This window comes from Hibiscus syriacus, unplaced genomic scaffold (genome assembly GCF_006381635.1).
Source record: "Hibiscus syriacus cultivar Baekdansim isolate YM2019G1 unplaced genomic scaffold, ASM638163v2 tig00110264_pilon, whole genome shotgun sequence".
In the NCBI taxonomy this organism is placed as follows: domain Eukaryota; kingdom Viridiplantae; phylum Streptophyta; class Magnoliopsida; order Malvales; family Malvaceae; genus Hibiscus; species Hibiscus syriacus.
In genome coordinates this window covers 1,992,604-2,019,023 of record NW_024062653.1, presented here as the reverse complement: position 1 = coordinate 2,019,023, position 26,420 = coordinate 1,992,604, and the positions used below count along the sequence as shown (strand labels likewise).

At 34.5% G+C, this 26,420-nt stretch overlaps 4 protein-coding genes across 4 annotated transcripts; all 4 read right to left on the bottom strand.

Annotated features, from left to right (window-relative positions):
* Positions 1-950: 950 nt before the first annotated feature.
* LOC120115436 lies at positions 951-4,306 on the bottom strand. Its single transcript, XM_039136159.1, has 3 exons — positions 3,888-4,306; positions 2,727-2,943; positions 951-1,898 (listed from the first exon to the last, which is right to left on the bottom strand). The coding sequence occupies exons 1-3, from the start codon at positions 4,113-4,115 to the stop codon at positions 1,408-1,410; spliced, it is 936 nt and encodes a 311-aa protein (XP_038992090.1). The 5' UTR covers positions 4,116-4,306; the 3' UTR covers positions 951-1,407.
* A 4,860-nt stretch (positions 4,307-9,166) lies between these two features.
* On the bottom strand, positions 9,167-11,723 carry LOC120115374 (DNA replication complex GINS protein PSF2). Its single transcript, XM_039136100.1, has 9 exons — positions 11,558-11,723; positions 11,401-11,475; positions 11,178-11,292; positions 10,171-10,270; positions 10,056-10,086; positions 9,898-9,987; positions 9,593-9,745; positions 9,363-9,389; positions 9,167-9,324 (listed from the first exon to the last, which is right to left on the bottom strand). The coding sequence occupies exons 1-8, from the start codon at positions 11,603-11,605 to the stop codon at positions 9,372-9,374; spliced, it is 630 nt and encodes a 209-aa protein (XP_038992031.1). The 5' UTR covers positions 11,606-11,723; the 3' UTR covers positions 9,167-9,324; positions 9,363-9,371.
* A 767-nt stretch (positions 11,724-12,490) lies between these two features.
* LOC120115433 (DNA topoisomerase 2-like) lies at positions 12,491-23,662 on the bottom strand. The gene is given in 20 exon segments (XM_039136157.1): positions 12,491-12,959; positions 13,171-13,270; positions 13,393-13,451; positions 13,539-13,713; positions 13,793-14,215; positions 14,304-14,353; positions 14,439-14,625; positions 14,710-15,055; positions 15,135-15,268; positions 15,373-15,512; positions 15,515-15,713; positions 15,823-15,987; positions 16,076-16,195; positions 16,272-16,385; positions 16,486-16,695; positions 16,802-17,001; positions 17,091-17,361; positions 17,452-17,518; positions 17,606-17,898; positions 23,574-23,662. Coding segments are annotated over 19 exon segments (3,648 nt in total). The 5' UTR covers positions 17,884-17,898; positions 23,574-23,662; the 3' UTR covers positions 12,491-12,549.
* LOC120115435 (DNA topoisomerase 2-like) lies at positions 23,630-24,152 on the bottom strand. Its single transcript, XM_039136158.1, has one exon. It carries the CDS (start codon positions 24,122-24,124, stop codon positions 23,654-23,656), a length of 471 nt encoding a protein of 156 aa, XP_038992089.1. The 5' UTR covers positions 24,125-24,152; the 3' UTR covers positions 23,630-23,653.
* Positions 24,153-26,420: the final 2,268 nt, after the last annotated feature.

The following is a 26,420-nucleotide window of genomic DNA, read 5'->3' as shown; positions in this document are numbered from 1 at the left end:
TTTCAAAAAAACATGTTTTACTAAAATAAATCATTATTTCTTGTTTTTTTAGAACATACTAGACTCTGAACTCCATCTTCTAAATCTGTCTCTCTGAACATTTCCTCTGAACTATAAGCTTCATAACTGTTACCTGAAGAACTAATTAGTAACCTCAACTCATCGTTATGACATGTATATTCCTCGATAACTAAGAAAATCTTCATGTTGCATCATATATCTGCTTGGCCTTTAGCATCTGCTGGTAGTATTGTATTGTTGAGCTTTCCCAAAGCTCACTCTGTCACTCACTATTTCAGGTTAAAGGAATTGATCATGTGTAGAATCGTAATCAGTAATGAGAGTTCTCTCGGTGTTGCTCGTGTGTACAATACCCATATAATTAGGGGGCATGTATGTCATATTTATTTTTTTATACTGAGTTTGAAACTTGTACGATTATTAAAATTTCAAATTTTAATATTTGAATGATTTTTTTATTTTATTTATAAAGTTGTTTTTATGATTTTACATGTTTTTCTAAAAATTTAAATTTTCCCATCTTTTTAGTGTTGGTCGTTCTAGTAGCCCTAATGTAACACCTCGAATATAATCAGGTCACCCGTATTAATCTGAGGATGTTACAGCAAATTAGGCGTACGGATTAATTTAATGATAGTACACCACACTACACTATTATCATCTTGTCAATGCTATTTGTTAGAGGAAAAATAACGGCCAACAATATTTAAGATTCTGGCATAGTTATCATTAGGGTTGAGAATTTATCGAATTGTGTGCAAATAAATTGAGTTAACCCAAGTTTACGGGAATATTTCATCGTTCAAACTTTATTTACAAAATTTTTGAATTTAATTGAGTTTATGAAATTCGAATAAAATTTTGCGGTCATCAATATTTTCAATATCAACATAATTGATCTCGCCGTCCATCCAAATAAAACCTCGTAAAAACAAACTATATTCTATTTCATATTGTTGTAAATTTGTAATCAAAGCATTATGTTCTTGATGGCTGCATAAGATATGAAGCCATATTTTCCACAACGAAATCACATATGAAAAAGAAAGAGCGAAAAAATCTAAGAACAAACTTCCCGACCTCGTAAAAACAACAGGCTGGGGGAAACAAATATGAATCTATATAGTGTAGTCGACTTTTCAGGTTGTTTCGGACCAAACAATTCCGCAATACGGTACTTACCGACGCGACGTAGAAATGTCCGAAAGACAAAGCATGCTGTGTTATTGACTCCGTTGTCGGCTATATGAACCTACATTTCATTCTGAGGTCCGTGTTATTCACTACCAAGAAAAAAGAATAGCTAAAAGAAACGCCGCGATACAATTCATCTCTCACAAAAATGACAAAAAGAATTCCGATCTTCCGGATCAAAATCTGTGCATGTCAGAGAGCCCTGAATGAAGAGCGTCGAGCCCTCTCATGCTTCAATTTTTGGGTGTTATCGATGTTTATGGGTTTCAATAGTCGTTCTGCTTCTAGTTCAGACTGAAGAGAAGGCTGCAGCCTCCTTAAGTGCCCTTTGCACTGTTTATGGCCGGACCAAACGTTGCTGCCGCTAATATTGTGTTCAATAGGAGCAATCTGTCGCTGGTATGGTGATTGCCACTTTGCCTGCAAATAAGCAAGAGATCTCCATGGAGGGAACGGCATTGAGTTCTGCTTGAGAGACGACCGAGCAGCTTCAACCATAAGTTGAAGCAACTGTTTCAACCGAATCCAGGAGCCAACATAGACAACCGGTAGTGAATTCAATATTTGATCGTAAGAATCAACTGCTCTAGCTATCTCAAAATGGCTTCGGAAGTCTATATCGATAATCAATCGCTCAGAATTCCCGTTGTTGTAATTGACCACATCAATATACTCATGATCACCTGCACATATATGTCACAAACTGGTTTTCTCACTATACTTTTACATCTGAGCGGAAAAAAATTGTCATGAATCGTAGGTTTTTAGACTAATCAAACAGAATACAGTAACCGAATTTCATCATGAATGGTACGGATGAACTCTCTGATACGGGAAACAAAGATAGAGATGCAGCAGAATACAGATTTTCTACAACAAACTCTCATAAAACTTACGAGTACACAACATATTCTATCCTATAGGAAACAAAAAATTAGAGTACCAACTGATCCAGAAAAAATACAATGTATATATGCATACGAGTCATTTAGATTACACCGACTGAAATCACTTCTGATTTTGCAGGTAATTTGTCATGATCCGCACGATTCTTTTTTAGGGTCTTGTGGATATGACGTGTGCTAGATTTGAATCAAACTATATTCAGAATTAACAGATTTCAAAGACGTGGTATTTCAAAAAAAGAAATACCGCGGTATATTATAGTCACTCTGATTAAAGTTGATGAGAAGAAGCCATGAGCTAAAGAAATGTTAAGGACGAATAAGTCTATTTGGTTGTTATATTTCAACCTACAAGGTCAGATTATTTAGACTAATTATCTTTTTATTCGTGTTTGTTGCCGCATGAAAATTGTTCATTCTAATTATTATATGCTTATGGATTAGAAAATAATAATCATAAATTGTTACAAGACCTTTATATGAATGATTGAAAAGTAGTGTGATAGAGTGAGAGTGCATGTCTAGGATTGGTTTTGGGAAAGACTTGGCATTTAAACGTGCCTAGTGCGCCATGTATAATTTTGGATTCGGAGGCTATTTCCATACCTCCAGGAACTTTGCCACTACGCTGCCACCTCGATACACAAACAGCCGCATCATAGCCAGAAAGCCTCAACAGCTTTACCAGATAATATCTGATGCAACTGGCATTACACGGACCCGACTTCACATAGTGTAGGTGCGTCTCGACCATCGATAATATAAGCGAATGAACCACAGACAATAAGTCCAAGTCATACTGACACACCGAGTGCTTATGGTACTGTAACACAACAGAACAAAACAAAAGAGAATTAGATGCCAATAAGCAAATGCTTTTGGTAGGAAAATAAGAGGTTACTTAAAAGTATAAAGAATCACAAAACTCCCATGCTTATAGATTCAAAACCAAATACTCTGAACTATATCAAATATCTCGGAGCTTGTATTTCGAACTAAAGAAAGGGTGGGAGCAGGTCGTGCCCCTAAAATTTTTCGATCTAATGGCAATTTAGGTCCTATAAGTTTAAATATTAGACAAATTAGCCGATGCCCCCTCCCCCAAATTTTGAGTTTAAATAATTAACAAGCTCTTGTATTTTTGAAGTTTAGTAATTCAGCCCCTCCCGATGTTCGATCTTGTCTGCATCCCTGGTTGGTATCCAAAATTTGTTCATACAATATATCCTGGCTAAAATATCATTTATCATTTATTCTAATGAAGAGAGGCAAATCACAATAAGCATATCTGAATCAGGGATTGACTGAGGTCAGGAAATTTTAAATTCCCTTATAGTTTAATTATTTTCTTTATATTTTCCACTGGTAATCTAATTTAGCATCTACTAAAATTTTGTAATTCAGCACCACCTCTAAATTTCTAATTTAAGTTTCTCAATTCGCAAACCTTTAACAGAAAATCCTGTATCCGTCCATGATCCGAATTATGAACAATAGCCGTACATAGGATTTCTAATGAATTGACATACTCTTCAATCTCCAAACAGATGAAGATGGAATTCATTTCCCTCAATCTCAAAAAGGTGAATTCAAAGAACCCATCATATTCAAATTTGCAACCTAGATAACGTAAATTTCCTTAGCATATTCAGACTTATGGGGAAAAAATAACAACAAAATTCATTATGAAACATATAGAAATAATAATAAATAAAAAAACAAAAAAGGAAACAATTATTCTCAAAGGGGAAATGGATAAATACTAACGGAGATTTTATCAGAGAGGCTGATGAGATCGGATAAACCGGAGTCGGTATCGCTGCTACACCAAGAATCGGCGCCGGCGCTACCCCCGTTGTTTTCCAAGAAATCACTGACCATCAAAGCCAAATCATGTTCGCTTTCGTTGTTAAACCCCCACAAACTATTGTTATTAGAATTTCCTTTCTTGTTCTGATGATCCCCCGCGGATATCCATAAGCCGCACTCCATCATCGTTAGCCAAAACAACTCCGCCGTCTTAGCCGCCTCCGTCCGATCGCAAATTTCCCCGTTCCCTTCTTACAATTTCAACACCAACCACCGAAAAAAAACCCAGTAGGGGGCCGTCCGCGTAATTTAGAATGAGAATCAGAGGCTATTTTTTGGGGGTAAAGCAGAGAAAAACGAGAAAAGAAAGTGAAGGGGGAAACTGCGAGCGAAATTCCACGGTGACGAAGAGCTTTTTATTTTTAATGGTGGAGATGTGAAATGGCGAAAATGGGCTTGAAATCTTTTCGTTGTTATAGACGTGAAGTTGGTTTTTTTTTTTTCATTACAGATAATTTTTTTGTTGGATAAATAACATTATTACTGTTAGTTAAATTTGTTTTATTTGTAGTAATGTTTTTATATTATTTGATCATTATTAGATTAAATAAAATAGATTAATCATTGATATTTGATTTATTGACCGTTTAATTTAAATTGAATAATATATATATTTTCTATAGGACGAGTGACAACCCTTCTAACTAAGTTTATTTCATTCACGACATTAAAATTCGAAGTATTAATCATGCTTAAGAGATTTAGTGTTTATTTCATTAAACCAATTGAATATTATTTATTTAAATAAAATTTTAATATAATAGAAGAAATAGCAACCTACTTAATATAATTAATTTTAGGAAAATGGTTTTTAAGACATTTCATAATTGTAAAACATGTATTATATTCTAAATAAGGTTCAAAACGTTTTTCTGTTGAATAGAGGACGTAACAGAGGGTAGGTTCATTAAAATTTCCTGTTAGTTTTTTTTTTTGGGTTACGGTTTTATGGGTAAATATAAATTTTGGTACCTAACTTAGGAATTGCAATGCGGTACCTTTTTTTGTACAATTAGATACTTACTTTTCTTAATGATGCATTTAAGTACCTATTTTTTGGTGCAATTAAATACCCAACATTTTTTTTGGGTACAGTTTAACATATTTTTAAATTAAAATGTTCATATTTGAAATTTTAACACCTAACTTTTGAATCTGTAAAATATATTTTCTCTTTAACTAAACATAGGGGCGGAGTCAAAAAATTTAAATTATGATTTGAAAAACTAAAACGTCTAAATAAATTCATATGCATTAATGTATAATATTAATATCCTATAAACTAATGTATAGTATGGATGAAATATGGATGTAAATAAGCATAACGTTCAATGAATATTTAGTGAATCGTTCGTACAACATTCGTTTATTAAGTTAAACTAACAAGTATAAGCAAAACTTTTATATTTATTTAATAAATAAATGAACATGAACAAAGTGGTGTTTGATTCGATTATGTTCACAAACAAATACATTTATTAACTTGTTTACATGCTCGTTTATTTATTAATGATATTTTCTTATAAAATATTAAAATAATATCATCCTCTATTTTATTAGAATTTTAACTCATTAATCTAGATGTATGTACTTATATCAATGTAAGTATGTATTTATTTTTATATATCAAATGTATGAGTATATATATTTCTACTTTCCATTTCTAAAATTATTTTTGATCATCCATCTATCTAATATTTATATTACATTTTTAATAAAAAAAATAAAGTTTTTATAATAGGATTATCTTTGTGAGATAATTTTATATTTTAACTAGTATATTTTATAACAAATGTCCATTTATGGGATAATTCTCACGCCAAATTTACTTTATTCATAATGTCAGAGATCTAATGTCTCATTTTAACTTTATCTATTTAAAAGATGTAATGTCTCATTTTACTATATAAACTGATTATTTATAAAAAAAAAATTTCGACTAAAAATAAAGAAAAAGTTTCATTTTTAATGGGAAAAAAGGATTTATCGTTTTCTTTTATAAATAATGTTAGGTGAACAAATACATTAATCACATTCTTTGTGTGAAAATCATAAATACTTTAAGGGGTGAAAAAGAGAGCAATTTAATGCACCTAACTTCACATGACCAATTATGACTCATGTATGAGTTTATAGCTAAATATGTTCACAAAATTAGGCAACTTATTAGGTCAAGCAGTTTGACCTAATTCAACTTAGGCATTGATAGGGGGGGGGGGAAATCAAATTTATTTATATTAGTAAAAGGACTAAAATAAAAATAAGAGGAACCAAGTGAAGAAACCATCCCTTTCATCAAAATCAAACGTACAACCTCCTGGCGCCTGCATAGAATTTATTTATATTTTATCAAAAAATATTAATTACATATTATGTCATGTTGAATTATGTTTTATTTCATGTTTTAATTATTATATTATAAGTATCATGATCAACATCATCAAATTTATCAAATAATTTGTAATTAAGTATTAGTCATTGGTAGTAAGTTTTTTTTCTTAATATGATAACTAAACTATTTATTTTGTATTCTATTTGTAAACCATAAAATTATTTAGGATCGAACTCATACCTTTTTAAATATTACAAATAACAAATATATTAATTGAAATATTCATTGATTGATTGAGTGATTAAAAATGTTCATATTATCTTATTTTATGAGTTTAAATTTAATATTTATCTTGAAAGTATAAAAAAATCTTAATAAAAAAATAAATAGATCAATTAAATTAATAATCAAATCAATTACTAATAATAAATTTAATGTTTGAACTTTGATCTTACCTGGGCAAGCCTTGTAATAAATAATTGTGACTGATGAAACATGATTCCACCACCGCAAAAGAATGAAGAAAACAAAACAGCCATTTTGCAAACTCTCATTTATTATTAGGAAAGTTGTACCTCAATATCGTTAATTTATAAAAAAAAAATTAAAATTTTAAAGGACTTAACGTATAATTATAAATTTAATTAAAAATCTAAAGGTAAATTATTTAAACGATGATTGATTTAGATTTTTTTAATTTAGGGATTCATATTGATCCAATTATTTTTAAAAAAGATTATGAAAAATAATGTAATTAATATTTTATTTTAAATGATTTACCTTTAAAATTTTAATTAATTTATAATTATAAATTGAATCATTTCAAATTTTAATTTTTTATAAATCAAATTATTAATACTCAACGATATTTATCTTCAATAATGCTCAACTATAATCGTCGAAACATGACAGACTCTTATTATATTACATTGTATAGCTTTAATGATTGATTATAAGCTGCAGGCATGGCTTGTATGGAATACCCCCAACATGTTGTATCTCATCTAATGGAAATCTAATTATTGCATAAAAGGTAGACCTTCTCAACAACAATAAATTGCAATGCCAGCGAATGTCTGGTACAAACTGTTAACATGTATGATTCGAATTTAAAATTTTATGATATGATATGATTGATAAAAGATCATTTAAATATATAGTGGAAGCCCGATGACATAATCCGTCATTGATTTTTATCCGGATGTGAGGGTAGAATCACACAATACAATGCAATTTAATTAAATTAGAACTTATGTATCCGTACAAGTATACGCTAGAAATAACGCACACATGATAGGAAGAGAAATGAATTATCAAAAGGGCAAGTAACAATTTTACTTTGTTGAATCCGTACATAACTTCCGTGGCTAAGATTTTGAAACACAAACAAGCTGAGCTTCTGACACTGCCTCAAACTCACTCCAGCACAATCAACAAACCTAATCATGTTAAGATTCATTTCTTTAATTTAATATTTTGGTTTTGTTTTCCTAGGAAGTTGTGGATGAGCTCATATTCTATTTAATCTTATAAAACATGTAGGGATGAGCCGGTTTTTTTTTTTTTAATTTTAAAATATTTAGCTTATTAATTAGCCTTAGATAAAAGAGAATATTGTTGTTCTAAATTTTTTTAAATTTGAACATTTATATTTGTAGAGTGTGTTGTCAAATGATTAATAAACTCTAAACAAATACTATCTTATCCTATAATCATCCTAGACTATTCAAAAAAATTGAAAGTTTTCATCTAATAATTATTTTAGTCAAAATTTAGTCATGTTTCATTAGAATAATATATACATAACAACATTATAATAATTACCTTAAATATATATAGATAGTATTATACCATTTAATATGGGTTGGGTCAAGAAATTTTTACCACTCTATTCTAAGGTCAATTCTCTTTTTCACAAAATACATTCCAATTTAACTGAATGTGAATTTAAAAAAAAAATGACCCTTATAAAATTAAATCAGATTAAAACCAGCTAGATACAAGTAATTTGACCCTCCTAAGAACATGAGATACTTTTCTAGTTGGCTTCTCGGGAATATCCACACCTTTGTCTTGGGGTCTCCAATCTTTTTTTCCTAAACACAGATGGGGATTATCTTTTATGACTTATTGCACAAAGAGAGACATTTGGCGCAATGGATGTGATGGAGACAAGGAATATGCCTTGGGACCATTCCTATGGGTAGGGATTCAACTTTATTTTATACATCAAACAGCTCGCCATACTAATAGCAGTACTATTAAATTAAATGTGAAAAAGGAATAACTACTCTAGTTTTCAATATGAAAAGCAGATGCCTATCCAAAACATGAACAGCCTAGACAACAGCACAAATGCACAATCACGGACATCCAAATTGCAATTCTATCAACAAATTGGTTGCATGTGTAAGTACACTATATTGTGCATTTGTCCCTGTTGTTACTAAAATGTGGGTCACGAGGACTTTAAACAATCCATCCTTTTGATTATAGCGAAGAATCAATGATCTTAGTTGAAAACGATGATGAATGATACTAGGCTGAAAGAGCAAAAGAGGATTTCAAAATCCCTTCCCCAAAAGGATATGAAATTCTCAAGGCTTCGATCAACAAAAGATTTCTCCAAAGACGTCGATAGGCAGAAGAGTGATTGCGGAAGAGTATCTCCGGAGGTATAGTTATCCCTATGCTATATTTTCTTTCCTCCTTAAACCAAATCAAACATCCAATCTCTAGGGTATGAGATATTCAACTCTTACGTATTGTCTCATCACATGCAACAGTCCATTAACATCAAGCACAGGCACAAAGGTTACACATAATAGAAGTGATCGCATGGGTTTAGGACACTGATGAGGTGTTCAACAACTTTGTGAGAATATAACAACTTCAGTGACTTACAATAGGTTAACAGCTTTACTAACAAAGGTTCAAACCAAGTAGGATTCTCCGAAAAAAGTGTCTCTAGGAGAACAGAAGTACCTTCAGAGGCAGGCTGAAGTTTCCATTTTCGATACAGTTAATGAATCAAAAATGAAAATGATTTGTTATCTCCTCAGTGGCCGCTGCAAAGCAAAAGAAGAACAGTTAGAAACTATCTGGAGACTCGTTGCCATTTTTAGACATTTCTTCATAATAAAACAAAAATTCAGTAGGAAAAGAATGAAAAATCATTCCAAAAAATATTTGCAGACCACTGATCATAACACCATCCATTTCATGTTTAACCTTCAGATAAGACACGGACAAATAACAAACAAGAACGTACTCGTGGCTCATTATTAGCTACTCGGGTCTGTTGGCTGGATGCTCTGTCTACATCTGGTATTTTCTCTGGATTATCATGCTTATAGAATGCCTGCAAGGCCCTCCCCACAAATGGACGAATTATATTCACTTCCATTGCAGATAAATTTGGAATCTGGCCAATTAAAAGATATTAGAGGCAAGATACAAGGGGAAATCCAGTTTATCTGAATCATATTAGGAGAAACATAATTTAGCAATAATGTGCCTAAAACTCAGCGATAATAAATGCCAACAATTCACAATGGAAGGAAAAAGAAACCATACTTTCACTGCAGATGTCCCACTGAACTTTTCCAAGCTAGTCTCAACTTTATGAATACGTACATCCCTTATGTCCTCAATAAGGGATCTCACCTGTAGAGTGGATTCATGAAGAATCAAATGACAGTAAAAACCAGGATTACAAGAATCCTCCAACTCACCATATACATGTCAGGAATGTCATCACGTGCACTACCATCCACAAAAAAGCAAAGTATTAAAGCCTTCATACTGTTAAACTGTACAATAGAAAGAAACATGTCAAGCAGAACTTACTGATCAAAGAGAAGTCTAGATATCTCCACATAATGAAATGGAAGCACCTGAAATGAGCCTTGAGATTCCCGTTCTCCTTCCAAAACCCGTGTCAAATTTTCTAGTTCACAAAAAAAAATTCAGAAGAAACTTTAAAACATATTCATATTCTAAACTCAACTTCTAGGTCCCTATTCAATCAATACATGTTCCCCAGGCAATGAAGGTCAAAAAAAACATCATGATGAATGGACATTTCTAGATACAAACATGTGCCTTCTCCGTTTGATGTTAAAGTATAGTAAAAATGCTTGAAAATGTTGGCTCATTAGTAATGCACAAAAGGCAACTGGGACAAACTAAACACCTATGCTCACAAGCTACTCAAGTATGACTAAAATTCGGTCCAATCTTAGTCAATTTCAAACTCGAACAACTTGAGCTGTTGAGTGTTCTGAACTTGACAACTCTAATGCTGGGCTCGAGTAAATCAGGAAACTATTAGAAGCCCCTTTTTTTGTTTTTATCAATATCCAAAAATTTCAAATCGGACTAGAACTCAAACTAGAATACAAAGAATTGAACTTGAAGTCAGACATGAGAATCAAGCTAAACTTTTACTAGGTGAATGAAACTAGTCAAACAAGATTAAACAGTTTGATATTTATATCAAATCATGCTTAAACTTTAAAAGTGAAACTTTATCGGACTCGAGCCAAGCTTTGATGGTCCAATTTCAAGTCAGTCTCAAACTTCCTACAACTTGAGCACGGGAAAAACCAAGTTACCAGATTAAGCTGGGAAACATTTCAGACAGTCAATCATTTAACTTAATTGGTTGTCAAATTTTGTCATTAGGGAAAAACAAAACAAACCATAAGTAAAATCCACAACCCTTTTCCTATTTGAACGGACAGATGAGGTATTCGAGAAAAATAGCACCAAATCAAGAGTCGTCACTCAGAAACCAGTCTGATTAAACTTCAATGTAAAAAATATATCGAATAAAGAAGAGGAAGGTGACTCACCAACTGACATCCACTGAGGAGGCCGAATCGCGCATCTTCCTCTCTTCTTTAAAGCCACTGCGAGCCACAACGGCACCTGAGTTGGTATTTGCGGTAAAAATGGACCAAAATCACCCTGTCATTTTATCCAAAACCAAAAATAAAAACAAAAATAAACCAAATTACCCTTTAAAAAGGAAGAAGAAGAAGAAGAAATGATAGGTCAAACGGAATTGAAGATTACGCAAATGAAATTCAGAGGAGCCATTCGCATATTTGGCACAATCTCTATCAGTTCATCTTCAGCCATAAACTCCACCTAATTAGACCAGCAAAAAAACCAAAAGATTAGATAAAATCAATTTACGGGTATAGAGGAACAACGAGAAAGGGAAGGCAACCTCTTCGGCTGAGAAGAGAGAGATATGAGGTTCAGATTGTCCAGCCATATCTGAGAATCTAGTGTTTTCTAATTCAGAAATTGGACAGATTGGACAACAATTTTGAATTCAGAGATTCAGAGAAACCGAAAGAAGATGAAACCCTGAGTTGTGCCCGCCAGACTAAAGATACTGAGTTTGAATCGCTGCATACGGAAACCCTATATAACTATTTCTTCTTTTTTGGCGGGAATTTACGCACATATCACAACGCGGCAAAAAAAATCAAAATATTTCATTGAGGAAAATAAAAAATAACCCCTCAATTTTTTAAAAAAAAGTTAAATTCTTTAATTTTTTTACTTAATTAATTATTTAAATTATAAATTTTTATTACTAACAAAATTTATTATTCACCGTTTTAAGAAAAGTTCACTTATCCCATTAGAATTGTTATACCATGCGACGTGTCAATAAACTTATTTAATAAAAAAAACAATCCAAAATATCATAAAAATTTATAACTCACGTATTTAACTTTAATTTTAATTTCAATTATATCATCGAAATTAATAATAATATGAGTGACAATTGTATATGTCAATATAAAACAACTCATTTCGATGTAATTATTTTGATCACATTTTCTTTTGAGAAAAATTAAAGAAAAATATGAAATACGCTGAGATTTCAAACTAGAGATGGGAATAAATAATACTGAACATTTCTGATTAAGTTAACAATCAGTGATTAACACTCTAACATATGTTCCTAAGCACAGTGAAAAACAATTCAACGAGCCAAACGTCAACAGTTTTATACAATTACCACATACTAGTTAGTTAGTGCTCCTAATCAGAAGAAAACATTCGATTTTATCAATCATCTTCCTCAAAATCCGAATCCTCGGTAGCCTCCTCCTCCGTCTCTGAATCGCTAACAACATAAGTCGTCTTCGCCCTGTTAGCCCTTTGAGGCCTGTTCCTCGGTTCCACAACCACAGCCACTTCATCTTATTCATCACTGTCGATTTCCGCCATCGGAGACAGCGAAGAACCGTTCGCCTTGCCCAAGACGGAACCGCTCTTCTTGTTAGACGGCAACGCCTTCATTTTCCTCACTTTCTTCTCCGGCGATATCCCCGAACTTTCTGCGGGCTTCAGCATTTGAGTTAGAAGTTTTTGTTGTTGCTTGCCTGCTTCTGCAGCCGGGGCTCGCTTCCTTGCTGCCGCGGCAGGTAGCTTACCGGCTTTTGAATTCGCGGCAGGTTTACGTCCACCTTTCTTGGCTGGTGCTGCGGCAACCTCCACATCTTCGTCACCGATATTGATTTCACCTATGCTTTCGGAGATCTTTGCAGCAGCTGCCCTTTTACTCTGTCCTTTCTTTCCAACTGATTCTTGAACCACTTCACTCTCCATATCTGTAAAATATTATCATCATTATCTTTCTCTCAAAGTAGCTTATAAAGTCGTTAAATTAGATCCACAATAACTATTTACAATTAAATTTGAACAAAAATCCAACTCAATTCGACTTGACTCGAATTTTACTCCCCTAGCTGTTACATTATTCAGAATATGAAAATTCAGATTGAAATATAATTCAATCCGCAAGTTAAGAATAAAACAAACCTGCAGAATGTTCGGGAGAGGAATCGATATTATGCTTGGCTAGACGCTCTCTTAGATCAGTAATATCAAAGTCTTGGTCATCGTCAACGCTTTCATCCTGTGAATAAACATGGAAGTAACAAAAACTCATCAGTTGATAGACCAAGCATGAGAAAGAGAATATAATACATATACATATATACGATTGTGTTGTTTAAAATGATATGAAAACAAGAACCAGACCTTAGCTTTCTTTGCACCACCTCGGGCTTTGGGTTTCACAACAGCAGCAGGAACATTTTCTGGTTGAACCAAGTGGAAGAAATCATTATCAATTTTCAAATCTCATAAACTATTTCTCATACCAACATCACACATGAATGTCAAACCTGTTTCCATTGAACTGGGTGAAATATCTGAGGCTGCTGTAACAGCTTGGTCTTTCTTTTTTGTCTTCCTTGGGATTTTAGATGCTTGTCTCCCAGCAGCCTTCTTCCCTGCTCCATTCTTTTCTCGGTCGTTACCGTGCTGTTTTTCGGCTTCCTTATCAGCTTTATCTTGCTCCTGATTACACAAAACAGAATGTATCATGTTCAGGAGAACATTTGATTTTTTAAAAAAAAAACTATGTCAGGGTCCATACATCTAGCCTTTTCTCAAGTTCATCTAGGTCTTTCAGCCATAAAGACTTTGGAGTCGATGACCTCCAATATTCAACCTCGTGCTCGAGTTTATCTTTATCAGAAACAAGTTCGCGGACCTTCTCTATGGTCAAAGTACCAATTGTCATCGACAACAAATAGTCATAATCACTCTCAACAACTGCTGCAGGGCTAAACTCAGAGTTCTCCTCAGGCTCCTCCCTCTCGATATCCCCAGCCACGGATATTTCCTCCATTTTCTTGTTCTTTGGGAAAGGAGTAAAACCTTTCTCTTTCAGCTCAAGGAATAGATCAGCTCTCTTCCTATTGTTCACAATGATGTCCCCCTTTACCACATCAAGAATAAACCTAACTTTGTTATCCATTTTCAGCAACTCCAGTTCAAGAGTGTCCAACACATGTTTCTGCAGCAAATGATGAGTTTTTTTAATCAATATCAATTTAGATATTACACTAAACTAAAAAAAAAAAAAAAAGCTCTAGTGACCTTACCCTACGTTTGCCGTAAAAATCAAGCCTCGAGTGAAAAAATTCCTCAAGGACTGCATTTGACAAAAATTAAGGTCAATGTTGCAACATTTTAAACATTATTATTACTTAAAAAACAAGGCATATTTTAGCACATACTTTCCTCCGGGGTGTCATATTTCTTAATCACCCCTCTTGAATCAAACAAGTGCATGTTACTTGTGCTAATTGTTGTTGTTAGCTTAAACTGCTTCAGCAACCCCTCTTGCTTGGCCAACATCATGTTCTCCACGGTCATGACGACCTCAATGTCAACAGTTTTATCATCACTGAATTGTTTAAATTCCTACAAGCCACAAAACTTTATGAGTAAAAGTTATAAAGAAAAATTAATAAATAGAAACTGTCATTTGTAAGTAACAGAAACTACCTTGATGAATGAATCGTTTGAGGTTATGATAGATTCCAAAAATTCCTTGTAATCTTGAGTCCATCGACGTATTGGAAGTTCCTTTATTTTAAGTGTGGTCTCATTAACCTCCTCTATTGTTCCAGTTATAGTGTAGGTGACCCCAGATTCCTTTGATGCAGTTTGCTCAATAGTCCCTTTGAAACCTCGGTACCATGGATGCATTGGCTCCATTTGTTCAGCATCCAGCAAGCGCCTAACATTTTCCACTATATCTCTTGGATTGTAGTTTGGAATGTAAGAGCTCCACCCTGTTCCAATTCCTTCACTTCCATTGACGAGAACCATTGGTATGATAGGTACATACCTAAAAGTACAGAAGGCATTAATTTTACGCATATGAAGTTCCGATGCAAAGTATCTAGTTACTTTGATGTTGAATTTACCAGGAAGGCTCATTGGATTGACCATCTTCATTCAAGTAATCGAGCAGGCCATCATCTTCCCTAGGGAACAGGTATCGAGTAATGGAAGAAAGACTGGTAAATATGTACCTAGCACTTGCAGCATCTTTGCCACCCTGTGAAAGCAACGGACTTTGTATTAGTGAGGAAAATAGTAAAGATATTGAAGTGATAGACAGAATTGATACAGTTGTCACAACCAAGATGAACATCTACCAACCTGGTTACGAGTACCAAATTGACCATTTGGACGAAGAAGGTTGATGTTGTTACTACCCACAAAATCTTGAGCCATTCCAATAATGGTACTCATAAGACTCTGTTCGCCATGATGATAAGCAGAATGCTCGGAAACATACCTGAAAATTGAGAAACCTTTGCCTCTTTTACAAAATTTCTCTTAAAGGCACAGAAAAGGATTTTCCTCTGACCAGGCTTCAGGCCATCAACCATGGAAGGAATCGACCTTTGAAGATCAGCTATGGAAAACAAAATAAGTTCCTTATTAATAAAGTCACTATAATTGACAAGCTTTTCATTGTGATCAAGGTGCGTGCCAGGCTGCAATAAAAAAATGTAAGAAAATTTCATCAAGAGGCTAACAATTTAAGTTCTCTAATCTCTAGAATAATTGCATTTAAAGTTAGCATAAACTAGAAATAAGTAAGACCTCAAACTGTCGCAACCAATTCTTCCTTGCTTCAATCTTCTTCTTACTAAATGCAAGCTCTATGGAATCTCCATCCTGGTCACCTTTCCATACAAATTCTTTCTTGTGCTTATCAATATCTTTAAAGTAATCCTTCCCTTCAGCTGCTGTGCTAGTTCCCAACCCCTACAACAAAATGTTCATGTTAGGAAAGAAAGGCTACAAAACCCGAAACCAGAAGACAGAGGAAATCAGTCCTGCTTAAGCCATGAACCTTGTAGTACTTAATGGTCCAGCCCTTTGTGTTACCACCCAAACTTTCCTTCCAAGATTGGTACTCAGGCATTGAATAAAACGGTATCTCTTCCTTCACCTTGTTGACCATGCGAGAAGCCTGTACAAAAAAAAAGCATCAATAACAAAAAGGCTTGCATCAAGTTATTCAATGTATAAATTCTAGCCAGTATTACCTTCACAATAGGAGTTATAAACTCAACCATGAATGATTTTACTTTTAGCAGTGATGGCCAAAAGGAATGAATAAAATTGATCAGCAAACCCTTAATATGGGAACCATCATGATCCTGTGGAACAAGCATGGTGGTCAGTCACTAGCATAAAGACGAGCAATGACAGTATGTAAGAAGCAAATTCCATGAGAAAACTGCTTCGGCAGCACTAAACCTGATCAGTCATTATCATCAAATGCCCATATCTCAAGGATTTTACATCTGTATACTCCTTGTTCTGCTGGAGTCCAAGAATCCGCTTAAGATTCTGTATTTCAGCATTTTCCATTAACTGCTTATGGCTGGCTTCCCTCACATTGAGAAGTTTACCTCTCAAGGGGTAGACACCATAGTGGTTTCGACCTACAACAGAGAGCCCAGCCAACTGCAAAAAGTAAACACTGTTACTGACATAAATATTCACATAGTTACATCACATCAAAGTAGAAAACTCAGTTCTTATAAAAAAAAGTAGAAAACTCAGAACTTACTGCAAGAGATTTTGCCGAATCCCCTTCAGTCAAAATCAATGTGCATTTTTCAGAATTCCTTCCTCCAGCATCATTGGCGTCATCTAGCTTGGGGATCCCACGAATACTTCCTGACTTGGCTCCATCGGTCTTCTTAAGATCTTTGCTATGCTTGAATTCTGCCCACTGGAGCAAACTATCCACAACTCCAGACTTCGCAACTGCAATGCATTTCCCCAACCAAGTACCGGTTTAGTTAGCACTATACAGCTTATCGAACCTTAAATAAAAGTGAGCTATTTTAACTAACCTTTCTTCAAAAAATCTTCTGAAAGTTCACATTTAGAGCCAAAACTGCTCTGACGAAGTTTCAAAGTTTCCTTGGTTTGAGAATCAAAAGCAGGGTTGTCAATAAGAGCATTGACAAAAAGCCACAAATGGTTCTTCACATTATGTACTTTGACATTAGCATTCTTGTTCTTCTTATTTACAGCATTCATTACATAATTAGATATCTGATTGGTAACATAGTCGACATGAGTTCCGCCCTTGATCGTAGCTATCCCATTAACAAAGCTGACCTGGAAAGTACATCGTAAATAATGAACATCATTAAAATATAAACAACTGTAAAAATCTAACAAAAAAAATTAATGGTAGGAAAAAAATACCTGCTGAAACTGCCCTTCACTGATACTCACACAGACTTCCCATCTAGGATTAACCTTCTCAGGAATCCTGGAAACATATACATCTTTAAATGAGAAAAAAAAACACTTCAATTGGCACATGCAACGAACACATAATGGAATTAATAATACAGACCTTGGGAGAGGTTCGGTCTTTGTTTTAGAGGCAGCAGTAAGGTATAGGTTGACATAATCAAGAAATGATTTCACTGGAATGCGTTTCCCATTCAACTCAAGCTTCACAGTCTTGCCAAGACAGCCAGCCAAATCAAACACCCTCTTCCTCATCAATGCAACCACATCATCTTCCAAGTGAGTCATATTAAATTTGGCTAAGTCGGGCTTAAAAGTAACCTTTGTCCAATTCTCACCCTCCTTGCATTTAGTTATAGCAGGCTTAGTTTTATTTCCCATGTTGTTTGTAAATACCTACAAGTTGACGCAGCAGTTTGAATAAATACTAATTCAGCTGTTCGAATTGCATCATGTTAATCCAATACCAAACCTTAACATTAGAATTGAGAGTATATATTTAGTTTACAATACCAAAAACATTCAACCAAAATTATACATTTAATTTCTTTTCATTAGCTAAGCATATTTTAAACCACATCCTCATTAGAACAAATTCATTATTATTTTCAACTGTAACAATAAACAGACAACAGCAAACCCTCAAATCAATAATCCAATAGGAAAAAACCTGGAAAATGTTGAAATGTCAAAGCTTGGAAAATTGGTTCAAGTTAGGCACCTAATATTGCAATATCAAAATTAGGTGCAATAATGTCAAAATTATGTGCAATAATGTTTGAAAATTAAATGGGTAAATTATAAACTTTAGTCACTAAACTTTAGGGTATTTATAAGATTAGTCCTTAAGTTTCAACTATAAATACCCTAGCTCATTTAGCTTCAAAACCATCCCAAAGCATTCTAGCTTTCTTCCAATACTAGAGAGATTTTAGAGAGTTTCTTGAGAGTTGTTTTCTCCTTTTTATCTAGAGAGAATTATCATTGTTTTCTCCTTGGTAGATCGAGAGAGGTTGTAATTCCTATTTTCTCATAGTGAAATTCTTTTACCGTAGCCGTGGTTTTTACCCTAAATTTTAGGGGTTTTCCACGTTTGTGTCTCTTTTATCTTCATTTTTATTTTCTCAAATTATCAGTTGCGATTTTGCTCTATCCGATAGCCGTCTTCCGCAACAATTGGTATCTGAGCTAGATTAGAGTGTGTAATATCTGCTTATTGTCTTTGTGGTTGCCACCAAAAGGTGGATCCTCCAACATAAGAAAGTAAGAAGGTATTAACCATTCTTTGAAGGTTCCAGAGAACTATTCACGATAGTGAAATAGTGAGAGCTATCCGTAATAAAAGCTATGGCAACGAAATTTGATATTGAAAAATTTAATGGGAGAAATTTATCATTGTGGAAATTGAAGATGAAGGTCATCCTGAGGAAAGACGGATGTCTAGCAGCTATCAGTGAAAGGCCGGTAGATTTTACAGATGACAACAAATGGATCGAAATGGACGGGAATGCTATGGCAAACTTTCATCTAGCATTAGCAGATGAAGTATTATCAAGCATCGAGGAGAAGAAGACAACTAAGGAGATATGGGATCATCTCATCAAATTGTACGAGGCCACATCGCTGCACAATAAAATTTTCCTTAAGAGGAAATTGTACACTCTCCGTATGCCAGAATCTACTTAAGTGACGGAGCACTTAAATACACTGAACACCTTATTTTCTCATCTTACATCCTTAAGCTGTAAAATAGGAGAACAAGAACGTGCTGAACTTCTACTTCAAAGTTACCGGATTCGTACGATCAACTCATCATCAACTTGACAAACAGTAATGTCACCAGTCTAGTCTTCGATGACTTTGCAGCTGCTATTCTACAAGAAGAAAATCGGTGCAAGAACAAGGAAGACAGACAAGTAAATCTGCAACAAGCAGAAGCGTTGACAACGATGAGAGGGAGATCAACAGAACGTGGCCAAAGCAGCAGTCATAAACATGATAGATCGAAGTTGAGGAGCAAGAAGAATTTAAAGTGCTGCCACTGTGGAAAAAATGGTCACTTGAAGAAGGATTGTTGGAGTCTAAATAAAAACTCCAATCCACAAGGCAATACCGCAAACACTTCAGATGATGGAGATCCTCTATGCTGTGAAGCGTCAACCACCGTGGAAGGCAGAAAAAGATTTGCAGATATATGGCTCATTGATTCGTAAGCGACATATCACATGACCTCAAGAAGAGAATGGTTTCATCATTATGAACCTGTCTCAGGAGGATCTGTGTATAGTTGCAATGATCATGCCTTAGAGATCGTTGGTATGGGAACCATCAAATTGAAGATGTATGATGGAACAATTAAAGTTGTTCGAGATGTACGGCACGTGAAAGGCTTGAAGAAAAATTTATTATCCTACGGATTGTTGGATAATAATGCAAGCAAGATTGAGACACGGAAAGGAATCATGAAGGTGTTCCGTGGAGCGCTTGTGGTGATAAAAGGCGAAAATATAGCAGCAAACTTGTACATGCTGAAGGGAGAGACTTTGCTAGAAGCAGAAGCCTCTGTTGTCTCATGTAGTTCAGATTCGGCAATGCTATGGCATCAGAAACTTGGACAAATGTCAGAACAAGGAATGAAAGTCCTTGTGGAGCAAAAGCTACTTCCATGCTTAACAAAGGTATCACTTCCTTTGTGTGAGCATTGCATAACAAGTAAGCAACACCGGTTGAAATTCAACACATCAAATTCTAGAGGCAAAATTGTTCTAGAATTGGTTCACTCTGACGTATGGCAAGCACCAGTTACATCCCTAGGCGGAGCAAAATACTTTGTCTCATTTATTGATGACTACTCCATGAGATGTTGGGTGTACCCTATTAAGAAGAAGTCAGACATTTTTTCAACTTTCAAAAACTTCAAAGCGCGGGTGGAACGTGATTCTGGAAATAAGATCAAGTGCTTCAGAACAGATAATGGAGGAGAATACACAAGCGAAGAATTTGATGACTTTTACAGGAAAGAAGGCATCAAAAGACAGTTCATAGTGGCGAACACTTCTCAACAAAATGGAGTGGCAGAGCGGATGAACAGAACCTTGTTAGAAAGAACAAGAGCAATGTTGAGGGACGCAGGCCTAGAAAAATCATTCTGGGCAGAAGCAGTCAATACTGCCTGTTATTTGGTGAATCGAGCTCCATCAACTGCAATAGAGCTGAAGACACCAATGGAGATGTGGACTGGTAAACCAGTTGATTATTCAAACCTCCATGTATTTGGAAGTATTGTGTACGTGATGTACAACGCCCAAGAAATTTCAAAGCTGGATCCAAAATCCAGAAAATGCAAATTCTTGGGGTATGCTGATGGAGTAAATGGGTATCTCTTGTGGGATCCCACTGCCCGCAAAGTGATCATTAGCAGGGATGTTATCTTTGTAGAAGATAAACTACAAAGAAAAGAAGATGATGATAGCGCTGAAAAGTCAGAGACTACTCAGATACATGTGGAAAAAGAGTTTGAAGAAGGAGATTCTTCTGAAGCAGAACCAGCACATGATGAACAAGAACCAGAGAGTTCTGAAGCTCCAACAACTCATCAATCAGATCGTGTGAGAAGACGTCCCAATTGGCACTCATATTATGTTATAGAAGGTAATATTGCATACTGCCTTTTAACAGAGGACGGTGAGCCATCAACATACCAGGAGGCAATAAACAGCTCAGATACTTCACTATGGATGATGGCGATGCAAGAAGAAATCGAAACCCTTCATAAAAATAATACATGGGACCTTGTGCCACTACCACAAAGAAGAAAGCCAATTGGTAACAAATGGGTTTTCAAAATCAAGCGAAATGGTGACGATCAAGTGGAGAGGTATCGTGCAAGACTGGTGGTCAAAGGATATGCTCAGAAAGAAGGTATTGATTTCAATGAAATTTTTTCTCCTGTGGTTCGACTAACAACAGTTCGAGTAGTCTTGGCAATGTGTGCTACATTGAATTTACATCTGGAACAGCTAGATGTTAAAACAGCTTTTCTTCATGGAAATCTTGAAGAAGAGATTTATATGCTCCAGCCTGAAGGTTTTGAAGAAGACGAAAAGAAGAACTTGGTTTGCAGGTTGAACAAATCTTTGTACGGTCTAAAGCAGGCGCCGAGGTGTTGGTATAAGAGATTTGATTCCTTCATTATGTGCCTTGGATACAACAGACTTAATGCAGACCCTTGTGCTTATTTCAAGAGGTCTGGTGATAATGATTTTGTTATATTGCTGTTGTATGTGGATGACATGTTGGTTGCAGGACCCAGCAAAGATCATATTGAAGAATTGAAGGCACAACTGGCTAGGGAATTTGAAATGAAGGACTTGGGATCAGCAAACAAGATTCTAGGGATGCAAATTCACCGAGACAGAAGTAATAGGAAGATTTGGCTTTCACAAAAGAATTACTTGAAGAAGATCTTGTCACGATTCAACATGCAAGATTGTAAGCCAATTTCTACCCCTCTTCCTATTAACTTCAAATTATCCTCCAGTATGAGTCCTAGCAGTGAAGAAGAGAGGATGGAGATGTCTCGAGTACCGTATGCATCAGCAGTGAGAAGTTTAATGTTCGCTATGATATGCACAAGACCACACATTGCACAAGCAATGGGAGTGGTTAGTCGGTACATGGCGAATCCAGGCAAAGAGCATTGGAATATAGTAAAGAGGATCCTAAGATACATCAAAGGGACCTCAAATGTTGCATTATGTTACGGAGGATCAAACTTACTAATTAATGGGTATGTAGATTCTGACTAAACAGGGGATTTGGATAAAAGCAAATCTACTATAGGATATGTGTTCAAAGTTGCTGGTGGAGCTGTAAGCTGGGTTTCAAAATTGCAGCCAGTTGTGGCTATGTCCACAACAAAGGCAGAATATGTAGCAGCTACACAAGCCAGTAAAGAAGCAATTTGGTTGAAGATGCTATTGGAGGAGCTTGGGCACAATCAAGAGTATGTCTCTCTGTTTTGTGACAGTCAAAGCGCCTTGCATCTAGCAAGGAATCTAGCATTTCATTCAAGGACTAAGCACATACGAGTTCAGTACCATTTCATTCGTGAAAAGGTGGAAGAAGGAACGGTAGATATACAGAAGATCCATACCAAAGACAACATAGCAGATTTCACGACGAATGCGATCAACGCTGATAAATTTACCTGGTGTCGATCCTCTTGTGGCCTGTCAGAGACGTAAGCAACATGATGGTACAAGGTAGAAAGAATGGTGTGAAGATATGATTGTTCCAATCAAATCTTCAAGTGGGAGATTGTTGAAATGTCAAAGCTTGGAAAATTGGTTCAAGTTAGGCACCTAATATTGCAATATCAAAATTAGGTGCAATAATGTTTGAAAAGTAAATGGGTAAATTATAAACTTTAGTCACTAAACTTTAGGGTATTTATAAGATTAGTCCTTAAGTTTCAACTATAAATACCCTAGCTCATTTAGCTTCAAAACCATCCCAAAGCATTCTAGCTTTCTTCCAATACTAGAGAGATTTTAGAGAGTTTCTTGAGAGTTGTTTTCTCCTTTTTATCTAGAGAGAATTATCATTGTTTTCTCCTTGGTAGATCGAGAGAGGTTGTAATTCCTATTTTCTCATAGTGAAATTCTTCTACCGTTGCCGTGGTTTTTACCCTAAATTTTAGGGGTTTTCCACGTAAATTTTGTGTCTCTTTTAACTTCATTTTTATTTTCTCAAATTATCAGTTGCGATTTTGCTCTATCCGATAGCCGTCTTCCGCAACAGAAAATTGGACATAAGCTGAGAATATTTTAAATCATAAACTCGTTCATATAACATTTTCCCTCTTTTTGCTTTACTAGGCAGCAACCCAGAAACATTCGATCATAAGAAAACCGTATCCTCATTAAAGCGGAACTTTTATTTCAAAATCCTGAACCAGAGGAAGTAACTGGACAATAATGAAGCTTCGAGCCTAACTAGACACACATTTTCCCTCTTTTTTGCTTCCGAGCGAGGAACCCAGGAAAAATCGAAAATAAAGAAAACAATACCTGTTATACTTCTTCTGCCGTTTTTCATCAGCGGTCTCAATAACAAACTCTGTTGAAAATATATTGGTAAGCTTCGCACCTTACCCATTTCTCCCACCCGTCGTCTTCTTATGATTATCGTCGTAATTACTGCTAGTTAACAAGTGGCCAAAGATCAACTCCGACACATAAACCTTTTCCTCCTGATGAATCTCGACCGGTACTCCATCTCCATTGTTGTAAACGGATATCACGTTCTGCTCCGCGTCGATGACCACTTTAATGCAATCCATAGACGGATCCTGCTGCTTGTTGTCGGCGGCATTCACTAAGATCTCGTCGAAGATCTTGTAAAGTCCCGGAACGTATTTGATTTCGCGGTGAATCATTTCGTCGTTCTCGTAAACCCATAGCTTTTGGGTGTGTTGCTCGATCGAACCGATGTAGGTGTCCGGCCGTAGGAGGATGTGCTCTAATTGGGTTTTCTTTTGGTAAGTCTCTTTTATGGTCGTCGAGGCGTTGATGTTTGCGTTGTTGCCGCTTTGCAGCGGAAGCTTTGAATCGTCAACCATGGCGGATTTGGGATTCGTTTAGGGTTGCTTTTTTGGGGAGAAAACGAAAGGGGTTTTCACAGTTAGAGATGATCGGAGATTAACGTTAGCTGTGTTGTTAATTAAGTGAAGAACAGCGGAATTTTAAATTCGAACAAATGGGCGGGAATTTTGAAAATTTGGATACAAAAACGGAAAAGCTTCTCATCGTTACGTATCACAATTGGTGTGATGATCGGACGGTTGTTGTTTGTTCTCTGTGGGTTCGATTTTCACCCTAATACATATTGATCTATAAAAATACGAGGAATTAATCATACATTTTACTACCCATTTTTTCTACTTTTATGTTCTTTTACTAAAATTTCCAAAAATAAATTATTAATTAATTTTTTGGTTTACTCTTATTTTAATCATTTTATTTTAAATTATTAAAAAAATCATGCTATGATAATTATATGCATTTAGGGACGGCGAATATCCCTCCTTAATACTTATATATATATAAATTTTTTATATCCATCACATATCCACCACTTGTGATGGATCACATATCTACCACTTGTGATGGGTACACTTTATAAATTCATATTCACCTACACGATTATATTTTTAAATTTATCAGCACTTAAATTTATACTACTCATACCCACTAAATTTGTCTGTCAAACAGTCACTAATATTAAACATAAGGGTAAACTATACATTCAATACTTAAACTTTTATTTTTTTCAAAATCATACCTAACGTTTAGTTTTTATTTCATTTTAGTGCCCATGTTAAAAATTTAACGTTAAATTTTGAAATAAATTGAAACTTTAGGTATTAAAAATGACAAAACTGATAGTTTATATACAAAACGCATTAAGCTTTTAAGCGTGGAGTACTAAAATGAAATAAAAACTAAACATTAGATATGATTTTGAAAAAATAGAAAGTTTAGGTGCTAAAATAAACCAAAACTGATAATTTAGGTACTAAATACATAATTTACCCTAAACATAATTAATATAATTATTATTTCAAGCATTAGAACTCAAAATAACAATAACTATAATCATAAACCCCCATTTACTAATATATATATATATATATATATATATATATATATATATATATATATATATATATATAATAGAAACACAAGAGAGGAAGGGGACTCGTTGTCTCAATAACAACACTATCGCGAAGATTTAATCATATCAATTGTCATCAACAAATTAATCTCATAATTATTCAAAATTCATAATGATGGGTGGATAGTACACATGTGAATATACAGCAGGCGGATGTGAGATGTAGATATACGGTAAGTAAGGTTTCAAATTCATCATCTACTTGATATCCATTATGGGTATGACTTTTAACATTCACAATTGTTCACTATCTAAGGTTATAAATGAGACAAGATATATCGTGAGTTGCTCATGAATAACTTGATCAAAGTTTGATAAATACTCAACTTGAATAGACTCGACTCAAGCTTGAGCTCGACTCGAGTTCTCAACGAGCCGAAACGACCTACATGATACTTAACTCGAAAAGCTTGCGAGCAACTCGAAAAAGTAATATATTAAAAAAATTAAAAAAATTAAATTATTAACAATATTAACATTTATGTCTTGATTTTTTTAATATAGTATAAGATTTTCATGTACTTATCGTTCAGGTTCAGGTTCGAGTCTAAGTTTGAGCTTCAACCAAGTTAAGTTTAAGATTTTTTAAGCTTTTTCAAGATTCAATTCATGGTTTCAAATTTGAGTTAGGATTGAAATTTTTAGGGTCGCAAAATTTTTAGCCAACTCGAGCTCCATTTAAAATTTTCAAATCAAATCGAACTCAATAATATTTGAACTCTACTCAGCTCGTTTACAACCCTACCACTACCTATCAAACTCATAGCCATACCTCCATCAGCTAGAAGTAAGATAATAGAAAGAAAATAGGTTTTTTGAGATGTGTTTCAGAATGAGGTAATGCCTGATATTTACAAGGGTAAATTACATGTTTAGTACAAAATTATTAGTTTTAATCTATTTTAGTACCTAAACTATTATTTTTTAAAAATCATATATAACATTATTTTTCGTTTTATTTTAGTACCTCACTATTAAAAACTTCTGCATTTTTATGGGTAAATTACATCATTCGTCACTAAATTATCTTCTCACTCCGATTTTAGTACTAAAGTTTAAAATTTTTCAATTTTATTACAAAACTTTCAAGTTGCTCCTATTTTAATCACTCTAATTTATTTTATTAATAAATTTTGTGACATGAAAGTTTTCATTATTATTTTATTAATATATAATTAAAA

Bases quoted from the DNA above. Each gene is read 5' to 3' on its own strand.
- LOC120115436 (XM_039136159.1), bottom strand. From the start codon at position 4,115: ATGATGGAGTGCGGCTTATGGATATCCGCGGGGGATCATCAGAACAAG. The intron at 2,944-3,887 runs GTTAGTATTTAT...GTTGTGTTACAG, and splicing joins GCCTCTCTGATAAAATCTCC to TACCATAAGCACTCGGTGTG. The intron at 1,899-2,726 runs GTATGGAAATAG...ATATATGTGCAG, and splicing joins TAGTGGCAAAGTTCCTGGAG to GTGATCATGAGTATATTGAT.
- LOC120115374 (XM_039136100.1), bottom strand. From the start codon at position 11,605: ATGGCTGGACAATCTGAACCTCATATCTCTCTCTTCTCAGCCGAAGAG. The intron at 11,476-11,557 runs GTTGCCTTCCCT...TGGTCTAATTAG, and splicing joins CTCTCTTCTCAGCCGAAGAG to GTGGAGTTTATGGCTGAAGA. The intron at 9,988-10,055 runs GTGAGTTGGAGG...TCCACTCTACAG, and splicing joins ACATTCCTGACATGTATATG to GTGAGATCCCTTATTGAGGA.
- LOC120115435 (XM_039136158.1), bottom strand. From the start codon at position 24,124: ATGGTTGACGATTCAAAGCTTCCGCTGCAAAGCGGCAACAACGCAAAC.